Source organism: Aquarana catesbeiana, linkage group LG02 (assembly GCF_042186555.1).
Source record: "Aquarana catesbeiana isolate 2022-GZ linkage group LG02, ASM4218655v1, whole genome shotgun sequence".
Lineage (NCBI taxonomy): Eukaryota > Metazoa > Chordata > Amphibia > Anura > Ranidae > Aquarana > Aquarana catesbeiana.
Genome location: NC_133325.1, coordinates 301,328,107 through 301,350,317, shown reverse-complemented (window position 1 = coordinate 301,350,317; position 22,211 = coordinate 301,328,107). Strand labels below are relative to the sequence as shown.

The 22,211-nt window shown below is 42.3% G+C and overlaps 1 protein-coding gene across 1 annotated transcript in view; it reads left to right on the top strand.

Moving 5' to 3' along the window:
- JADE3 (jade family PHD finger 3) overlaps nucleotides 1–22,211 on the top strand; it is a 164,575-nt gene that overhangs the window by 92,532 nt on the left and 49,832 nt on the right. The window contains exon 3 of the mRNA XM_073614602.1: nucleotides 8,484–8,569. Coding sequence (XP_073470703.1) covers nucleotides 8,484–8,569 — 86 coding nt within the window. The remainder of the gene's footprint in view (nucleotides 1–8,483; nucleotides 8,570–22,211) is intronic.

The window sequence follows — 22,211 nt, the reverse complement described above, 5'->3', positions numbered from 1 at the left end:
TCTTATTGACCCCATATCTCACTGTAAAGAGGACTGATCGTGTCATATTCCTATTACAAGGGATGTTTACATTCCTTGTAATAGGAATAAAAGTGATCAAAAAAAAAAAATTTTTTTTAAAGTGTAAAAATAAAAATTTTTAAGTAAAATTAACAATAAAAAAAAAAAAATTTTTTTTTAAAGCGCCCCTGTCCCCGTGAGCTCGCATGCAGAAGCGAACGCATACGTAAGTCCCGCCCACATATGAAAACGGTGTTCAAACCACACATGTGAGGTATCGCCGCGAACGTTAGAGCGAGAGCAATAATTTTGGCCCTAGACCTCCTCTGTAACTCAAAACATGTAACCAGTAAAAAATGTTAAAGCGTCGCCTATGGGGATTTTTAAGTACCAAAGTTTGGCGCCATTCCACGAGCGTGTGCAATTTTGAAGCGTGACATGTTAGGTATCTATTTACTCGGCGTAACTTCATCTTTCACACAATGCAAAAAAATTTGGCTAACTTTGCTGTTTTGTTTTTTTTTTAAAGCATGTTTAAAAAAAAACGCGTTTGAAAAATTGCTGCGCAAATACCGTGCAAGATAAAAAGTTGCAATGACTGCCATTGTATTCTCTAGGGTCTCTGCTAAAAAAACATATATAATGTTTCTATCTAATTTTATAGCAAAGAAATGATGATTTTTGACATGTAGGAGCGAAGTGTCAGAAATGGCCTGGATGCGAAGTGGTTAAAGGAGGAAGGGAGCATAAGGAAGGAAAAAAGAGGAGGGGGGCTGGGGATGGTTATAGAGGGAAGGTGGGGGGGGGGGGGGGGGGCGACAGAGCAACAAATGGGGGGTGGGGATCAGGATCTCACCTTAAGCTTAGGAGGGACCTACGTGGCCCGCACCGGACCATCTGACGCCTTGTAATCGTATTTTCTTGTAAGATTTGATTATGCAATGCTCGCTGTCTCTGCTCCGGTCCGGGGGGGCTGTTGCCAGCTACCTTCTAACTCAGTCATGGTGAGCCAGAGTTGGGTCTGCTAGCTTTATTAGTGACACATCTAAGCTAGAAGGTATATGGATGTGGTCAGAAAAGTGATCTGTCCAAAGTGACCATGTGGCGGTATGTGAAAATATATACTAAATATATACGATCGCCCTAATGGTGTATCAAACAAGTAAAAATAAAATAAAACATACAAAATGCAGCTGCTACACACAAAGTGCTAATCACTTGAAAAACATATATAAATATAGCATCCTTAATGATGCCGTGTGAGAGGGCTAAACATTGGCGCTATTTCCGGTATCACTGACGTCATTTCCGGTCCCGTGGAACGCACGGCGTCTTTACACCAACAGCTCCATCTTTGATGCTTGTTTTATCTTACTTTTTAAACTTCATAAGGAATTCTGGACCTGATGACTTATCACCATATCTGCCGTCCCAGGATATATTTACCAAGCTTTAAATGACCCACCAGACTGAAAAGCTGGGTGTTATTCCGATCTGGTGAGTGGGGATACATGAGGGTGTGTTGCACACCTGAATTTTTCTGAAGCACCTTACATTTCCTTTACTTTGGATTGGAGCACCTTTAGTCACTTGTTATTTGGACTTTGTTTCCTTGTTAGTCAACATATTTTCACTCATTGTGTTTGCGAGCGCTACATTTATATTTACATGTGGCGGTATGTTTATCTCTATTACCTTTACTTGTTGCAATCCATTCCTCAGCTTCCCTGATCTCATTTACTCTGCGCATCCACTCTTCTCTGCTTGGTATCTGTGTCTTCTTCCAATAAGTAGGAAGTAGCCGCCTAGCAGCATTCAGCAGGTGGGGTAGTGTGTTTTTTGTAATGACTTATTGGTATGGGAGGGATGTGCAAAAGAATGTAGACCGGGAGAAGGGGACATCTATCCCTAAAACTTCCTTAACCTGGTCTCTAATATCCTTCCAGAAAGGTGCAATCAGTGGGCATTCCTACCACAGTTGTAATAGGGTTCCTCGGCCTCCACATCCTCGCCAGCACAATTCAGAGCCAGTAGGGTACATCCGTGCCAAATCCACGGGAACAATATACCAGCGTGACAACAGTTTATAGTTTGTCTCTTGCATTTTAGAGTCGGCAGAGCTGGAGGGGGTAAACTGATACAGGTGTGTTAGTTGAGGCCCTGTGAGCTCCTGTCCCAAGTCTCTCTCCCAGGCCCCTATATAGACGAGTTTGGACGCAAAGGACCCCAGTAGTTGGTAAAGTTCTGAAACCGTTCGTGGGATTGGTTCGTCTGTGAATAGGCTCTCAAAAGGTGTGAGTGATGTGATCGTATCTCGAAAAAGTGGTGCAACTGTCTGTATCTCCATAAGTTCATCATGTGGTCTCCCAGGTCTGATCGTCAAAGATTCAAAGGGTATCAATTTTCCGTCTCTCAACAGTTTCCCGCAGCTAGCATTCCTGTCATCCACCCATGCTCCAAAGAAGTCCGCGTGTTCCCCAGGGGGAAACCAAAGGTACCCTCCCAGCAGCACCAGCAGGGACACGGGGGGGGGGGGGGGGTCAGACCCAGCGCTTGGTTGATTCGGTTCCACGTCCTGAGTGAAGAGTTCATCAGGGGGATGTGTCTTTCAACAACCCCCTATGTTCCCGTGAGAGCCACGGGGTGTATGCCTAATTCCTCCCAGCCATGTACTTCTCCATAGTAACCCACAGTTTAGAATGGTCATGAAAGCACCAGTTTAGGATCCTCTGAAGGGCAATAGCCTGGTGATATCTGTGTAGGTCTGGAACGCCCAAACCACCGGAACGCTTCGGACCCTTCAGGACCCTCAGGGCTATCCGTGACTTCTGGGAGTTCCATATGAACTTCATTAGCATATGGGACACTTGGGCAAAAAAAGTTCTGGGTAGGGGTACAGGGAGCATTTGCATGTAGAACAGTATCCTAGGTAAGACGTTCATTTTTATTATACTCTCTCTCCCCAGCCATGTAAAGGCGGTTTTCGTCCAGTGCTGCAAATCCTGTCTAACCACGGATATCAACCTAGGGTAGTTTGTCATGTATAATGTGTCAAAATTGTCTGTTAGTTGTATGCCTAAATAGCGTAGGGAGGTCTCAGCCCATGCAAAGGGGAATGCTGTTTTCTGTCATGGTTGGGGATAATTGTATTCCTCTGTTATCTTATCTGTACATGTACACTCAGTCATTTATAGCAGTTTAGAGGCAGTTGAGGTTAGTGGCATTTTTTTGAAAGCAGAAAAATCGTGTTCAGGACTGTAGCTTGCCAGCATTTCAAACGCCAAATGCTTGTGACCGCGGTGAACTGCATTTATTTGTGTTTATAAACGTTTTTAAAGGGGTAAACATTTCTGATAGTTTTTGAACATATAAAAATTTTGAAAAAACCCCCCACAAATTTCACCCCATGCTGTTGCATGCATTAATGGATGAGTCCAGTAGCGATGAACTCTGGTCCTCCCACGCAATTTTTCTATATCTTCAGAGCCACAGCAACATCAGGAGCATTTCCTCACACATGCTCATGATGGGATTCATAGTGAAAACACACTGCTCTCTCTTCTCTCACAGAATGGCAGAAATAGTAATAATGAACTCGTTTTTCATGCATTGTGGCCATTTAGGAGGATCTTCTGAAGTTATCTTTAAAAAAAAACACTTCTAACCTCAAACACTCATAACCGCTGCTAAAAAATCACATAAAAGTAGTATGTAAAAGCTGTGAAATTGACATTTTTCACCATCGATTTCCAGCGTTCAGAAAAGGTTTTCATCTGCCCTGTGTAAATGAGCCCCAAGGCTGGACATATACTGATGATTTTTTTTCCAGTCTGCCTGTGGGCTAATCAAAAAAATAAAATAAATATATATATTTTTAATCTACCACTGCAGCTTTAGTTTTTCTGTTCAGCTGATGATTTGATTTTTCATTTGAAGTATCTCAGGTGGGTGGGTGGTGACAGGGCCACCTACTAAGCAAACATTCCAAACTGGATGAAATTTTCATAGTGTATGATCAGCTTACAGTTCTTGTAAACGATCACCTTGCAAAACAACCCATGCAGTTAAGAATTCAATTAAAAGGCAAAACCTTTATGTATAGATAGTAGAGCTGCACGATTAATCGTTGAAAAAATCACGTTCTTGATTCAACACCCCCCCCAATAATCTTAATCCGGCATTTCCACGATTCTATGTAAACAGCGCAGAACCATTATCTGCTCACTCACTGCTGTCAAAAAAAAAAAAACAAGAGCCTCTGGCAAATGTTTATCAACGTTTCTCAGTGCAGAGGGAATGATTGTTGCAATATTTTATGTCACACTGTATTTGCGCAGCGGTCTTTCAAGCACAATTTTTTGGGATAAGATACTTCAACTAATTAAAAGAAAACTAAACAGTGGAGTTAGTATAAATTTTTTGTATGATGTGAAAGATGTTACCCTGAGAATTGTGACAGAATCATGATCTTTATTCTAAGCAAAAAAATTATTCTCATTTTTTCCAGAATCATGCAGCTCTGATAGATTAAAAAAAGCTATTATAAACGCTTTTTTTCCCTTTTTTTTTTAATTTTTATAAGTGATCACATTCCCACTAATCCATCTTAGCTGCATAAGAGCTGGGGGGAGGAGAAGCTACAGCAAGCTGAGCTTTCCAGTGAATGGCTGTGCAGAGGAGGAGGCGTGTCAGGACAAGTCGGATCATTGGAGGAGAGCACATGGAGTTCCCAGCATAGCTGGAGAACTGACCACTGTGTGTTCTCCTGCTTAGTGTGGTCATTTTTTAACAGGAAAGCAGGGGGACTGGCAGGAACAGGGATTTCATACAAAGGAAGCAATACAAAGAGAACAGGATACTTTTTCATACAAGTACATGGTACAGCAGGCACATACCAGGAATATGAAATGTTGGGTTTACAAACGCTTTAAGTCATCAGCCATGATTTGATTCTTTTATTATATGACTTAGTCTAAGGTTTTATTCAGATAAAGCTAGCCTTGCCATGTGTTAAATGTTTATCTGTCTAAACAAATACTGTACAGGTGCATCTCATAAAATTAGGATATCATCAAAAAGGTATTTTATTTCAGTAATTCAATTCGAAAGTGAAACTCATATTTTATATGGATGTGTTACACAGAGTGATATTTATAGCATTTCTTTCTTTTAATTTTGAGGATTATGGTTTACAGCTAGTGAAAACCCAAAATTCAGTATCTCAGAAAATTGGAATAGCAATAAAAAAAGTATTTTTAATACAGAAATGTTGGCTTACTGAAAAGTATGTCCATGTACAGCAGCCTTTCTCAACCTTTTCAACACAGGAACCCTTGAAATAGTTCTCCGGTCTCAGGGAACCCCTGCTAAAAATTAGACATCTACAACTCATGATACATTATTGTGATGGTCAGTGGGAAGAATGGTCCTTACACTTGTGGTCATTGGGAAGAAATACCTCCTTACAGATAGATAAAAAGATCAATGGTGTCAGTAGGAACTTATCTGAGAGGCAGAAATTGCCCAATGCTGAAGGAACCCCTAGCAACCTCTGGAGGAACCCTGGTTGAGGATCACTGATGTACAGTATAGTATGCACTCAGTACTTGGTCGGGACTCCTTTTGCATGAATTACTGCATCAATGCGGCGTGGCATAGAGGCCGATCAGCCTGTGGCACTTATGAGGTGTTATGGAAGCCCAGGTTGTTTTGATAGCGGCCTTCAGCCCATCTGCATTGTTGGATCTGGTATCTCATCTTCCTCTTGACAATATCCCACAGATTCTCTTTGGGGATTAGGTCAGGCAAGTTTGCTGGCCAATCAAGCACAATGATACCATGATCATTAAACCAGGTATTGGTACTTTTGGTAGTGTGGGCAGGTGCCTGCTGGAAAATGAAATCGGCATCTCCATGAAGCTGGTCAGCAGATGGAATCATGAAGTGCTCTAGAACTTACTGCTAGAGGGGTGCTCTGACTTTGGACTTGATAAAATAGTAGACCAACACCAACAGATGACATGGCTCCCCAAATCATCATGGCCTGTGGAAACTTCACACTAGACCTCATGCAACTTGGATTCTGTGCCTCTCCACTCTTCCTCTAGACTCTGGGACCTTGATTTCCAAATGAAATTCAAAATTTTCCACAGTCTGTGATGATTTTGGGAGCCATGTCATCTGCTGGTGTTGGTCCACTGTGTTTTATCAAGTCCAAAGTCAGCGCAGCCCTTTACCAGGAAATTCTAGAGCACTTCATGCTTCCCTCTGCTGACCAACTTTATGGAGATGCTGATTTCATTTCCAGCAGGAATTGGCAACTGCCAAAAGTACCAATACCTGGTTTAATGATCATGGTATCGCTGTGCTTGATTGGCCAGCAAACTCGCCTGACCTAAACCTCATAGAAAATTTGTGGGGTATTGTCAAACAGATGAAACACCAGACCCAACAATGCAGACAAGCGGAAGCCCACTATCAAAATAATCTGGGCTTCCATAACACCTCAGCAGTGCCACAGGCTGATCGCCTCCATGCCACGCCGCATTGATGCAGTAATTCATGCAAAAGGAGCCCTGACCAAGTGTTGAGTGCATACTATACAGTACATAGACATACTTTTCAGTAAGCCAACATTTCCGTATTAAAAATCTTCTTTTTTTTTTTTTTGGTCTTGTGTAATATTCTACTTTTCTGCAATACTGAATTTTTTGGTTTTCACTAGCTGTAAGCCATAATCCTAAAAATAAAAAAGAAATGCTTGAAATATATCATTCTGTGTAAAGCATATGTATAAAATGAGTTTCACTTTTTAAATTGAATTACTGAAATAAATTAACTTTTTGCTGATATTTTAATTTTATGAGATGCAACTGTATATATAGCATATAGGAAGTAAGCTGACATCAACAGTTTAATCACTTCAGCCCTGGAAGGATTTACCCACTTCCTGACCAGGCCATTTTTTGCGATACAGCACTGCGCCGCTTTAAGCTGACAGTTGCATGGTCGTGCGATCGATGCTGTACCCAAACAAAATTGATGTCCTTTCTTCCCACAAATAGAGCTTTCTTTTGGTGGTATTTGATCACCTCTGCGGTTTTTATTTTTTATGCTATAAACAAAAGAGCATCAATTTTGAAAAACAAAAAGAACATTTTTTTTTACTTTCTGCTATAAAACATTTCCAAAAAAAAAGTTAAACAAATAGATTCGTCATTTTAGGCTAGTATGTATTCTGCTACATATTTTTGATAAAAAAATCGCAATAAGCGTATATAGATTGGTTTTGCGCAAAAGTTATAGTGTCTACAAAATAGGGGATAGAGTTATGGCTTTTTTTTTTTTTTAACTAGTAATGGTGGCGAGCAGTGATTTTTTTTTTTTCTTTTTAAACACTTTTTTGGGGGGGGACCAGTGACATAACAGTAATCGGTGCTAAAAATATGCACGGTTATTGTACTAATGACAATGGCAGGGAAGGGGTTAAATGTGTTCCCTCACTGTGTGTTATAACTGTATGGGGGAATGGGTCACTGGGGAAACACACAGATCCGTCTTCCTGCATAGCGGAAAGACAGGATCTGTGTAATCTCCCCTGTCAGAATGGAGATTTGCCTTGTTTACACAGGCAGATCCCCGTTCTGTCACTGCGAGGAATGATCGTGGGTCACCGATGGACATCGAGTCCACCGGGCCCGCTGATTGGCTCCCCCACTGAGCATTTGGAGCATGCGCGCCCACAAATCGCTGTGTACGAGCCGACGTACACCTACGGTGATTCGTGGTATCGAGCCACGTTGTGGACGGTCCTTAAGTGGTTAAAAGTGCATGAAATTAAGAAACATAATAAAAACGATTATGAATGAATGCAGGGTCATTATTGGATTGTGTTGATTGATTAAGCCCAGGTATGTGCTGCATGTGAGGAAAAGATGATCCGCACTCCGGTGATTGCTCCTAAGAAGTATAATATTTATTGAAAAGCCACTCTGACCAAACGCAATTGCGTTTGGTCACTGTGGCTTGTCAATAAATACTATACTTCTTAAGAGCAATCACTGGAGTGCGGATCATCTTTTGCTCATTTCCCTACTCAGCTAGCGACTGTGGATCGAGCACCTGGGATCTCTGCTTTCTATGTGATGTATGGGTAGTAGCACTGACATTTTTGTTTATATTATGTGCTGCATGTGCCAGTATCAGCATTGGGTATTATGCCTATAAGAAATTCTGATATTTCAAACACTGCAAGGGCCTGTGTCAGTGGGCTTTTGTTGGCTTTAAAGCCTATAAGAATGCAAAACCTGCTTGTAGGAGGTCAACTGCAGGTCTAATTCCCATGTCAATGAATTGTGAGTTTCAAACTGTTGCCATTGACACAAGCCCAAAGCCCATGACTGCAGACCCAAATAATCTCAGTGTCCAGTTTTACAAAAAGTAGTTGTCATTTGCATCTTTAATATTTCTTTCTTTGTTTTTAGGTCCTTCAACTTCTTTTTCCTCCTGTTTCCAAGAGAACAGGAACAAGAGTACATATACAAATGATGAAGAGAAGAAATCTGCCGAGGTAAACACCAGCCTATTGTACATTGATAGCCATTTATGTGAACTTTCCCCCCTTAGAGAGGAAACTCTGTGAAATCTGCATTGTTCTCTGAAATCTGCGGTTTTAAAACTGACCAGTGGTTGAAGTATTGCCATAGATGCATGTTCTGTTTTGTGAGTATAATTAAAGTGGAATTACATTTCATCTGAGCACCACAAACCAAAATCTTTTATTTTTATGTTTCAATTTTTTTAATTAAAGTTTTTCACAGAACAGATAACAAAAAAACCTCTGAATCTCTTTGAACATTGCACAGTATTCATTGTACATCATACATACAATATACACGAGGAATACACCACCTAGTATTTTCAAAGCTTTTTATCAAGTCCTGATGTAGACTGTACCTTATTTACTTTAATATTTGTGGTTTATGTACCATATCCTACAGTGGTTCTTCCACCGTACACATTACATCATATTCTGTAGCCTTGTGTATGCTCTATATTATAGGTCTTAGACTACGTCCCGCCCGCTGGGAAACGCCATCTCCCCAACTATCTATTGGGAAGTCTGGTTTTCTAGATCACGGGGGGGGGGGCACCATCCAGACCTCATTAGGTCAGTGTCTTGCCGAGGGGAAAGGGGATAGATTTTAAAAGGAAGGAAAAAGGGCTCACAGGTAGTGGAGGGCAGAGTTGGGGGGGGCTCCACACTCTTTGACATGTCATCCAAGAAGGGTTCTGGTTTGTGATTGTCCGGGGATCATTTGTTGGGTATCTGATCCATAGATCCCATACTTTAACTTCATTTTATCCTGCACAATTGCTGTTAGTCTTTCATTTAACATAAGCCATGACATTTTGTGTTTAAGTTGGTCGAATGGCAGGGCTGCAGACTTCCAGTTTCTTGCTATTGTGATTTTAGCTGATATGAATATAAATGTAAGAAGCCTTCTATGGTTTTTTGAGGCTTCAACTACCCTGCCACCCAGGAGTGCGTATTTCACGGACTTTGCCAGGTTAATCTGGTTGAAGGTGCATATAAAGTTGTAGACCCTGATCCAAAATCTCCTTACCTTGGGACATGTCTACCATATATGATATGCTGTTCCCACCTGGCCACATCCCCGAAAGCACTCCGGAGTGGCTCTGGGTACAAAAGCGGCCAGTCTGGCCGGTACCATATTAATAAAACCTTATAATTAGCTTATATAATGGCAGTATTGGCGAGCGATTGAGAAGCTGTCGTTGTTATCTAGTGCCATTCCTCAAAATCTAGGGTTTCTTGAAAATCTTGTTCCCATTGAGTCATATAGTTCAGTTTTGTCGAGATATATGTCATAATTTTATATATATATATATCAGATATGACCCCTGAGTTTATCATATTGTCGACACGTGTTCCATGGGAGTCATTGTCACTAGATCACCCTTGCATGCTAAGGTTTGCATATAGTGGTGTATTTGGGTGAGTCTGTAGTGTTCAGCAGTTGATATTTTTCTACCAGAGATCATTCAGATAGCATAACCCTTATGATCGCAGAGATCTGCTATCCGTATTCGGCCCTTGTTAGTCCACCATTCGAATGCGGGGGGAGTGAGGCCCGGGGTGATTTTTCTATTTCTCAAGAGAGGTGCTAGCAGATTGTGGGGTGACTTGAATTTGAGTCCTCGAGAGTCTATCCCAAATATCTAGCGAGAAGGAGAGAGTAGGGCATAATATAATCGGTCGCTCTTTCATTGGTAGCCACACAATGGCTGTATCCTGGCCCAGGCTTAGGGCAGCACTTTGCAGGGGGGCAGCACGGAAAGAGTCCCCGCCGGCTTGCGCTGTTTATTTTTTACCATCCCTGTCCCATTGCAGAGATTTCCCTTCACTTCCTGCCCCATAGCCAAACATGAAGTGAAAGGAAATCTATGCAAATTAAGGGAATCCATTGTGCCCCCCCCTCCTCCCCCCAGGCTCTCAGAACTAGTGTCCCCACTCGAAAATTTCAGGGCGGGTCTTAAACAGCAAGGGGTGGGTCCTTGACAGGAAGGGGTGGGTCATATTTAAATTAGGGGATGCACAAGTTTAGTCAGGCCTAGGGCAGCACAAAACCTAAATACACTACTGTAGCCACATAATATGTGAAATTGGTTTGGGGAGGCAGGAATAAGATTCCATGGTCATCCATAGTGCTTGGGGTTGTTCGGAGTGAAACTTGGTGAGTTGGGCCAACTGGGCCGCATAAAAGTATTTCTGTAAATCAGGCAGGCCAAGGTCCCCCCTTCTGTTTTGGAGTGTACATTGTACCTTTGTTCACCCTGGGCCTCTTGTCTCCCCATATAAACTGATGAATCTTTTTTTGGAATGGTTGCAGGTCAGATCGAACTAGTGATACAGGTATAGTGCGAAACAAATATAAAACCTTCAGTAGAATATTCATTTTTATTGAGTGTAATCTGCCGAACCATGATGTGGATGGATCTGCCATCTGGCTAGGTCCTCTGTCAGCTGTTTGAAGAGGGCAGAGTAGTTTTGCTTGTGTAGGGTTTGTATAGACAGGGTCAGTTGTATTCCTTTATAATATAAAAAAGCTCCCATGGAAATTGGTAGGATTGTTCTAGTGCTCTCTCGGTGGAACTCTACAAAGAGAGGTTCAGTGCCCTAGATTTATTGTGGTTGATTTTAAGACCTGAGATTTCTGAGAATGGTTGAAAAATAGCATAAAAATTGGAGAGGGAGATGATAGGTGACGTTAGAGCCAGCAGAAGGTCATCAGCAAAAAGTTAACACTTATGCTTTCTGTCTCCACAAACAATGCCCTTAACATCTGGACAGGCGCCAATCATTATTGCTAGTGGCTCTATTGCTAAAACGAATGACAACGGGGATAATGGGCATCCCTGCCTAGTTCCCCTTCCAATATCAAGGGGTTGGGAAGAGTATCCCCTGAGCATCAAAGATGCTGTTGGGGTGTCATACAGCGTTTGAAGGAGGGCCAGAAAGCTCTTGCCAAACCCGAAGCGACGTAACACGTTAAATAAGTAATCACAGGATAGAGAGTCTAACACCTTCTGGATATCCAACGAAAGCAGCATGCTCTGTATAGGTCCCTTACAATCCTAGTCAGATTGGATTGCTGAAATTAAATTTATAATCCTGCAGGTCTGATCCGATGCCTGGCAGTTTGGGACAAAGCCTGCCTGGTCTGGATGAATATATTGTGGGAGGAAAGAATTTAATCCAAGGGCTAGTATTTTTGTCATTATTTTTAGATAAACATTAATCAAGGCGATTGGGCGGCAATTAGCACCATTATCTCCATGTTCCTGTCCCGGTTTTGGTATACCATGCAAATATGCTGCATTTTCACGTCTGGGGATTTTATTTCCCCATCTCAGGTCATTAACTACTTCCATACAGGGCACTTTCACCCCCTTCCTGCCCAAGCCAATTTTCAGTTTTCAGCGCTGTCGCACTTTGAATAACAATTACGCGGTCATACAACACTGTACCCAAATGAAATTTTTATCATTTTTTTTCCCCACTAATAGAGATTTCTTTTGGTGGTATTTGATCAACTCTGCGTTTTTTATTTCTTGCGCTATAAACAAAACAAGAGTGACAAGTTTGAAAAAAAACACAATATTTTTTACTTTTTGCTATAATAAGTATCCAAATTATTATTTTTTTTTTTAAACAAATTTTTTCCTCAGTTTAGGCCGATAGGTATTCTTCTACATATTTTTGGTAAAAAATATCGCAATAAGCGTATATTTATTGGTTTGCGCAAAAGTTATAGCGTCTACAAAATAAGGGGATAGATTTATAGCATTTTTATTATTATGCTTTTTTTTTTTTTACTAGAAATGGCGGCGATCTGCGATTTTTATCATGACTGCGATATTGCGGCGGACACATCGGACAATTTTGACACATTTTTGGGACCATTCACATTTATACAGCCATCTGTGCTATAAAAAATGCATTGATTACTGTATAAATGTGACTGGCAATGAAGGGGTTAACCAGGAGGGGGCGCTGTAGGATTCACAAGGGGAGGAGACCGATCGGTGTTCCTCTGTACAAGGAACACACCATCGTTCTGCCATCTGACAGGACGTAGATCTGTGTGGACATCGTGGCCGCCGGGCACGCGCAGCGGGACCCGAGCGATGCGGCGCTGCCCCTGGGCTGCCTGGAAGGCTGCACCGTCATATGATGGCCCAGAACAACAGCTGCACTGTCCTGCCGTCATATGACGGCGGGTGGGCAGCAAGTGGTTAAAATAGGAACATAAATGGGGGACAAGGATCTCTTGATATTTTCTATAATGGTGACCTGAGAATCCGTCTGGACCTGGGGCTTTAGAGGGATGTATAGTTTTTATAGCCATCCTAATCTCTAGTTCTGTGAATTCTTTGTCCATCAGTTCTGTGGGGGCGTGTGTAAGTTGGGGCAATAGAACACCTTGAAAGAATGTTTCTGCTTTAGTTTGTGAGTATGTATTAGGTGGGCTATACAGTTTGACGTAGAATTTGTGAAATTCCAGGAGGATCAGTTCAGGATTTTGAGTGAGGTGCCCAGTGGGTAGTCGCAATTTAGGTAGCGTTTATGTAGTTGGCGTATTTAGTTGGCGTGTATGCTCGGGGTACTAACTTCCTAGCCAACATTGTGGTTGGTTTGTCTCCCAGTGTGTAATATTTATGTTTGGACCAGCGAATGTTTTTCCGCTTCTTGAGTAGTCAGGCTTAAGTTTAGTGCTAGTCTCGCCTCATCTATCTTATGCCTTATGTCAACCTGGGGGGTCGTATGCTTTTCTTTCATTAGTTTGTCTAGATTTGCTTCTAATTATTTGATCGTTTGTTCTCAGGTCCGTTTAGCTCTGGCCTCTATTTGAAAGTTTACCCTGTATAGTAGCTTTGTGGGCCACCCAATTTATCGTGGGGGAAGTATCCGACGACTTATTGGTCCGAAAGTAGTCCTGTAATTCTTTCTCAATTTCAGTATAAAGTATGGGGTCATTCAGTAAGCTTTTGTCCATGTAGAGTGGTGAGGTTTAGTCCAGAGTCCCGGTAATGAAAGTTTGATCAGGGAGTGATCAGACCAGGGGGTGGACAGAATTTTTACCCATGTTATGTGTGAGAGTATGCACTAAAAAGTGATCTATCCGGGAATAAATATGGTGTACCTGTGAAAAATGCATGTAATCTGTAACAGTGGGGTTTCTTTCCCTCCAGGCGTCGATCAAGTCATAGAAGTGAAGTAGACGCGCTACCTTACTGCTACCGTTTGGTGGTCGCTTAAGGATTATTTTGGTGGGGTCTGATTTGTCCATAATAGTCTCCGGATGATTGAGAGAAGGGGTTTCTGATGTGCTCAGGCTGAATCTGTTTGGCCTCCTCCTGGGATTTGCTTGTTTCTGTATCTGTGCTGCCTCGTGTTTCTCTGCATTTTGGCGCCCTCTTTGTTTGCAGCCTGTGTCCGGGGGAGGGGCCGGCCGCTCCGTTGGTATTAGGCTGTTTGTACTGCCTTTTCTTGGGCTGACCTGTCCCCCTCCGGTATATTACCGCCTCGGGGTGTGTGCCGTTCGATCTCCGGTGTTTTATCCCCACTGCCTGTGCTGTTTATTGCTTTTTTTGGGTCTGAGTGTGCGGAGCTTGTTCAGAGCGAGCCTGCTCCTGAGATCCTGCGCATGCTCACTAAAAAAAAATTATTTTAAATATTCAAAGCAAGCTTGCACATTCATCCACGTCTCCATGCTTTACTTTGAGAAACACCCCCTAGCATTTCTGGCCGTGACTGTCTTGAGTAAGGGCAGATGTTTCGTGTATCATTTTCTTCCAGGGATGTACCTGCCCTTAGCTCAGGCATGCAAGCAGAAGCGTGTGTGCTTAGCTCAGAAGGCCCCTCCTTCCTTACTGAAGACTCCTGCGATGTATGACATAATTTGGCCAAGCATGAAAACCCAGTACCTGAAAAAATAAAAAAATAAAAAGTTTAAAACAAGTAAATATGATTTACTTTCCTATGCATTTACTAATGCTAGCAGCATAAAGATTAAAAATGGCTAATGTTTAAGAGAGTAAAGTTCTGCTTTATTGTGTAAGAAGGCAGTACCTCTTGTAAAAAAGAAGCATTTTGTACATTTCAGATAAGGACTCACGCTTCAGACAGACTGACTGCTCTCCCTTGGTATTTAATAGTCAGATGCCTTTAAAAATATGACTATAATAGCAATACTTCTATTTTTCCCCTTTTTTTTTCCTTTACTGTCATCCTTACCTTGACTTCTTTACAAGTGATCTGGACAAGTATGCATCTAGTAACGTCTGAGACTGAACCCAGTCATTTTTTTGAGTTGCTAACTTACTAAGTAGTGAAGCCAAGATGAGGTTGTTAGTCCTGGAGCCTGCAGAAGGAAATGTTTTTTTTTCTTACCCTTTCCCCTTAAACAAACAAATGTAGCCCATCCATCCTCTCCCCCTCAAAGATCTATACGTGGATCTTTCTACCGAGTTCTGTGACAATATTTTATTCTCCACATGACAATTGCATCTTGGCCCTAAAGATCTTTGTGACTAGCAGATTGATCAGTGTCTATTTACATGGAGAAGAAACCAGCAGAGTAATGTAAATATTGCCATGGGCCTCTGCATTGAGATCTAGGTAAGTATAAGGATGTGTGAGTGTAAACTACTGTACCTCCGTTTTAGGGGAAAAGACAACAGCAGCTCACAATTTACTGGACTCAGAGATTCTTTTTAAATCATTGAGAGGCTGCCCTTCATGAGTAAGTACTTGTAGTTGGGTTTTTTGAATGTGTAGTTGCTGGGCATCCTAAAGTGAGCAGTCGAGATGGGAATTGGAAAGAGAAATAGTTGAAAATGGGTATTTGTAATAATTATTTGTTTTCCCTACTTTCTATAGCTCGTCATGTACAGACATACAGTAGGTTGACCCTTTTTTCACCTCTGACAGCTGAACTTTGCTGTGTGCTATACATTTGTGGCGCCCGGAGGCAATGCGTGCATGTCCTCACTTCCTTCTGCATGACATGTCTTTTTTTTTTTTTGTTTGTTTGTTTTTGACAGCTGATCACGTGATGTAAACAGAAGATCGGTAATCTGTTTTTTTTTTTTTTTTTTCCCTCTCACGCTGACCCAAAAATGTAGATAGATAGAGACAGAGAGAGAGAGATTCTGCGGACTCTTCGTTTATGTATGTGTATATATACACACAGTTGTGCTCATAAGTTTACATACCCTGACAGAAGTTATGATTTCTTGGCCATTTTTCAGAGATTATGAATAACACCAAAACTTTTCTTTCACTCATGGTTAGTGTTTGGCTGAGACCGTTAATTACCAATCAACTGTGTTTACGCTTTTCCAATCATAATGGCAGCAGAAACTACCCAAATGACCCTGATCAAAAGTTTACATACCCCAGTTCTTAATACCGTGTATTGCCCCCTTAAACATCAATGACAGCTTGAAGTCTTTTGTGGTATTTGTGGATGAGGTTCTTTATCTTCTCAGATGGTAAAACTGCCCATTCCTCTTGGCAAAAAGCCTCCAGTTCCTGTAAATTCTTGGGCTGTCTTGCATGAACTGCACGTTTGAGATCTCCCCATAGTGGCTCAATGATATTAAGGTCAGGAGACTGAGATGGCCACACCAGAACCTTTACTTTATTCTGCTGTAGCCAATGACTGATCGACTTGGCCTTGTGTTTTGGATCATTGTCATGTTGGAATGTCCAAGTACGTCCCATGTGCAGCTTCCTGGCTGATGAATGCAAATGTTCCTCCAGTATTTTTTGATAACATACTGCATTCATCTTGCCAACAATTTTGGCCAAATTTCCTGTGCTGTTGTAGCTCACACATCCCCCAAAACATCAGCGATCCACCTCCATACCTTTTCATCATAGACCTTCTTGACTCCTCTCCAAAAGTAGCGTTTATGGTTGTGGCCAAAAAGCTCAATTTTGGTATCATCACTCCAAATGACTGTGCCAGAAGGTTTGAGGCTTGTCTATTTGCTTTTTGGTGTATTGTAAGTGGGATACTTTGTGGCGTTTGCGTAGTAATGGCTTTCTTCTGGCGACTCGACCATGCAGCCCATCTTTCTTCAAGTGCCTCCTTATTGTGCATCTTGAAACGGCCACAACACATGTTTTCAGAGTCCTGTATTTTACCTGAAGTTATTTGTGGGCTTTTCTTTGCATCCCGAACAATTTTCATGGCAGTTGTGGCTGAAATCTTAGTTGATCTACCTGACCGTGGTTTGGTTTCAACAGAACCCCCTAATTTTCCACTTCTTGATTAGAGTTTGAACATTGCTGACTGGCATTCTCAATTCCTTGGATATCTTTTTATATCCCTTTCCTGTTTTTTACAGTTCTACTACCTTTTTCCGCAGATCCTTTTACTTTCCCCATGACTCAGAATCCAGAAACATCAGTGCAGCACTGGATGAAAGATGTAAGGGTCTGTCAGGAGTCCAGAAACTCACTGACCTTTTATATACACACACTAATTACAAGCAAACAGATCACAGGTGAGGATGGTTACCTTTTAATAGCCATTCAAACCACTTTGTGTCAACTTGTGTGCATGTTATCAGGCCAAAATCACCAGTTTGTGTAAACTTTTGATCAGGGTCATTTGGGTAGTTTCTGTTGCCATTATGATTTAAAAAGAGTAAACACAGTTGATTGATAATAAATGGCTTCAGCCAAACACCAACCATGAGTGAAAAATGTTTTTGTGTTGTCATTCATATTCTCTGAAAAATGGCCAAGAAATCATAAATTCTGCCAGGCCATGTAAACTTATGAGCACAATTGTGTGTGTTTATTTTTAGCTGGCTGGAAATCCAGGTAAAATTTTGCAACAGGTTTACATAAACTCTTTGCTTCAGAAGACTGTATACAGTGAGACATGATGTCAAGCGCAAAAAAATAAATTTAGGGTTTACATACAGCGCCTTGCAAAAGTATTCACCCCCCTTTGTTCAATGTTTTTTTTAATGTGAATTATATGTGATGGATCAGAACACAATAGTCTAAGTTGGTGAAGAAGTAAAATTTGAAAAATATATACATAAAACTATTTTTCAGAAATAAAAAAAATGATAATTGGTATGTGCGTATGTATTCACCCCCTTTGTTATGAAGCCCATAAAGAGCTCTGGTGCAACCAATTACCTTCAGAAGTCACATAATTAGTGAAATGATGTCCACCTGTGTGCAATCTAAGTGTCACATGATCTGTCGTTACATATACACGCCTTTTTGAAAGGCCCCAGAGGCTGCAACGCCTTAGCAAGAGGCACCACTAACCAAACACTGCCATGAAAACCAAGGAACTCCCCAAACAAGTAAGGGACACTGTTGTTGAGAAGTACAAGTCAGGGTTAGGTTATATAAAAAAAAAAATATCTAAATCTTTGATGATCCCTAGGAGCACCATCAAATCTATCATAACCAAATGGAAAGAACATGGCACAACAACAAACATGCCACGAGACGGCCGCACACCAAAACTCATGCACCGGGCGAGGAGGGCATTAATCAGAGAGGTAGCACAGAGACTTAAAGTAACCCTGGAGGAGCTGCAGAGTTCCACAGCAGAGAATGGAGTATATAGTAGTACATAGGACAACAATAAGCTGTACGCTCCATAGAGTTGGGCTTTATGGCAGAGTAGCCAGAAGAAAGCCATTACTTTCAGCAAAACAAAATAAAAAATAAATGCAGATAACTGCAATAGAAAAAGGATTATACTACTATGGTGGCCCATGCCTCCTACACTTTCCTCTGTTCAGCGCTGCAGCCTGACATTCCTGGAAGTGTTGAACACTGCATATTCTGATGGAGGCTAGGCTTCACTGCTGAACAGATATGCATGTAAGGTCATACATTCCAGGGAGTCTTTCTCAGCTAAGCATGCCGAATTGCCTGTATGCCTCAGCTAAGGGCAGATGGATTCCAGAAAGTAAATGCTACATGAATTGTCAGCCCTTCCTAAAATGACCACCATGGCTAGAAATGCTAGGGCAGTGATAGTAAACCTTGGCACCCCAGATAATGCTAGAGCAGTGATAGCGAACCATGGCACCCCAGATGTTTTGGAACTACATTTCCCATGATGCTCATGCACTCAGCAGTGTAGGTGAGCATCATGGGAAATGTAGTTCCAAAACAGCTGGGGTGCCATGGTTCGCCATCACTGTGCTAGGGGTTTTTTTTCAAAGTAACTTCTCAATAAAATAAAGCATGGATGGATGGATGGGTGAATTTACTTTGAATGTTAGAAATTAAATATCCTTTTAGTTTGTAGTGCTCTAAAATTACTCTAAGTTCCGCTTTGAATTGGGGACCTGGAAGATCTAATGGCTAAATGCATGCTTTAGTTGATGATCACAATAAAGTCTTTGGGTTCACACTGGGGTGGGCACGGCGTCGGCAGTAAAACACCGCTATTGTAAGCGGCGCTTTACAGTCGGTATTCGGCCGCTAGCGGGCCGGTTTCACCCCTGCTAGCGGTCGGGAAAGGGTTAAAAACCAGCGCAAAGTGCCTCTGCAGAGGCGCTTTGCCGGCGGTATAGCCGCGCCGTTCCATTGATTTCAATGGGCAGGAGCGGTGAAGGAGAGGTATACACTCCGCTCCTTTACCACTCCGAAGATGCTGCTAGCAGGACTTTTTTTCCCGTCCTGCTAGCGCACCGCTCCAGTGTGAAAGCCTTCAGGGCTTTCACATTGGAGACACAGCAGCGGCTGTTTCAGGTCAGTTTGCAGGCACTGTTATTAGCGCAATAGCGCCTGCAAACCGCCCCAGTGTGAAAGGGCCCTTAATTTTTCTAAAGCACATGGCGTTGCTGCTATACAGCCTGTCACACTAAGATCATAAAATGTTTGTTATAGCACACAAAAGTTTTGTATAGTCCCCTGTTATCTATAAATGTCCTGTCTATGCAACAGTCAAGCAAGTTTGCACCTATATACTCAAGAATTGGCTAGTGTGATAGTAAATAACGTTCCCACTGTGTCTAACAATCAAGTCCGGCTCACAGTTTAACTACTGTACTAGTTATGTATAAACCACTTTTAAAGCTGGCCATTACTAATGAACCAGGTGATATTCGCTCAGTAGGTGTCCTTGTCAGCTGCCTCCCACCCGATATCCCTCAATTGATAAACTTAAGGACCCCAGGATAAACGACGAGCACCTGTATCCAGTCACATGCACTCACTGTTTAGGGCTTCGGGATGGTTGTCAAAATACAATAGCCACAGCAGAAGATTTATCTATATCCGTTGTGTAGCGTGGATGGAAGATTCTGTTATAGGGCGTACACACGGTCGGACTTTGTTTGGAAATTCCGACAACAAAATCCTAGGATTTTTTCCGACGGATGTTGGCTCAAACTTGTTTTGCCTACACACGGTCACACAAAGTTGTCGGAATTTCCGATCGCCAACCACGCGGTCACGTACACCACGTACGACAAGACTAGAAAAGGCCGGTTCAGAACCAAGCGCGGCACCCTTTTGGGCTCCTTTTGCTAATCTCGTGTTAGTAAAAGTTTGGGGAGAGACGATTCGCGCTTTTTCAGACTCGTTTTCTGCCGTTCAGTTTGTGCTTGTGGGTTTGTATCTGCTCTTCAGTGCGTGCGGTCAGTTCGTATCAGTTTCCTGTGTGATCTTGCCTGCCCGTTGCTGTTTTTCAGGTCGCTCTTCACAGGCCTTGCTGTTCTTCAGTGCTTTCTGTTACTTTGTTCTGAGCAGCCGACCGTTTTATAGCCATGTTTCGTATGCGTACTCCTCGTAGAGTTCGTGCTGTGCGGGGGCTTGGTGTTGGGGTCCTGACCTTGACACAAGTCCAGTCCATGAACAGGGTGGGGAGGAGTTCATGGACCAAGAATTGAGACCAGTTCTGTCATATGCCTTTGCTCCGTGAGATCCGTGAGAATAATCCTGATGATTTCAGGAACTTTCTCAGGATGACGGACCCCGTATTTCACCGTCTGCTGGCTTCGCTGACCCCCTATATCAGCAGGCAGGATACCTGCATGAGGCAAGCCATCACTCCGGAGCAGAGGTTGGTCGCTACCCTGCGGTATTTGGCCACAGGGAGAAGTCTGCAGGACCTCAAGTTCTCGACAGGCATCTCCCCCCAGGCTCTGGGGATCATTATCCCAGAGACCTGTTCTGCCATCATACAGGTCCTGCAGAAGGAGTATATGAAGGTAAGATTTTTATCCTTTTATATCACATTTTATTGTCTTTAATGTTTGATAATATATTGTATTTCTTTCCTCATTCCCTAATTACCATGCTTGTAATATGCTGTGAATGTCCCCTTTGTCCTCATGCATGCTGGATTTTTATGTAATTATTATTTAAAGTCCTTCATACATATTTGCCCTTCAATAACCTCCCCAGCATGGTGTCTCCTGCCCCTATATTCACCTCATGTAGTCACTTAACAATGTATTTTATCAGCTCTATAGTAGTGCTTTACCCCAAACACCCCCTAAAATGTTTGGAAATGTTATTTTTGATTTAAATTCAGGCAGAGTGCCAGAGGCTTTTTTTTGTGGTGTCCCAAAATAATTTTTAGTAACCCTCCCTCCCCAACTGCTAAGTCAGCTGATCCCAATTCTCTATCCTCAATCATCTATCTGCTGACTTTGCCAAACCCATACACACTATACCCACCTCTTTACTGGTCAGATTTATGGATGAATTCCCCAAAGCATGTAGTGCAATGGCCTGCCTGTATACTTTCCAATGGTACTGTTTCAAGTTTTTGTATCCTATTATTATCTTGATAGGTAATAGCAGAATGTCCAAATGTCCTCAATGTGTACAGTGTGTATTTATATCTTTGTATTCAGACACTTCTTACCTGTCCAGTGGGCTGCCAATAGTGTAACTAAGGAGGGGCTGTTCAAAGTAATACCCATTATTTAGGCATTCATCTCTCAATGAAGTGAAGAGGGTTACCTGTCCAAGATTTACACACACCCCCTATAATGTTAGAAATGGCCCATGAGAGGGGGGGGGGATATGATAGGTGTACCTTATACTTTGGCCTTGTTAAATTCCCCTTAATAAATGCTACCTGGAGGTTGCCCCATAATGTTTGTGTCTAATCTGCTTGCCATGTTTCAGAGTAAAAATAGTAATGTTTATTGTTTTTTCCTCAACAGTTTCCTTCCACGCCACAGGAATGGCAGACTGTGGCCTCCCACTTTGCCCAGCGGTGGGACTTTCCTAACTGCGGAGGGGCAATTGATGGGAAACACGTCCACATCGTCCCACCACCCAACTCGGGGTCGTACTATTATAATTACAAGGGGTTTAATAGTATAGTGATGTTGGCGGTGGTGTCGGCTAATTACGACTTCTTGTATGTGGACGTGGGGAAGAATGGCTGGATGTCCGATGGTGGAGTCATCGCCCAGACGGAGTTCTACAGGCGTCTCCAGAATGGCAGCTCGGACTTTCCAGCTCCAGAGGACAATGTGGAAGGACTCCCATTTGTGTTCGTTGCTGATGAAGCATTTGCGCTGGGGGACCACCTGATGCGGCCATTCCCAATGAGGACCCTCACCCCGGAACAGAGGGTTTTTAATTACCGGCTGGCCAGAGCCCGAAGAGT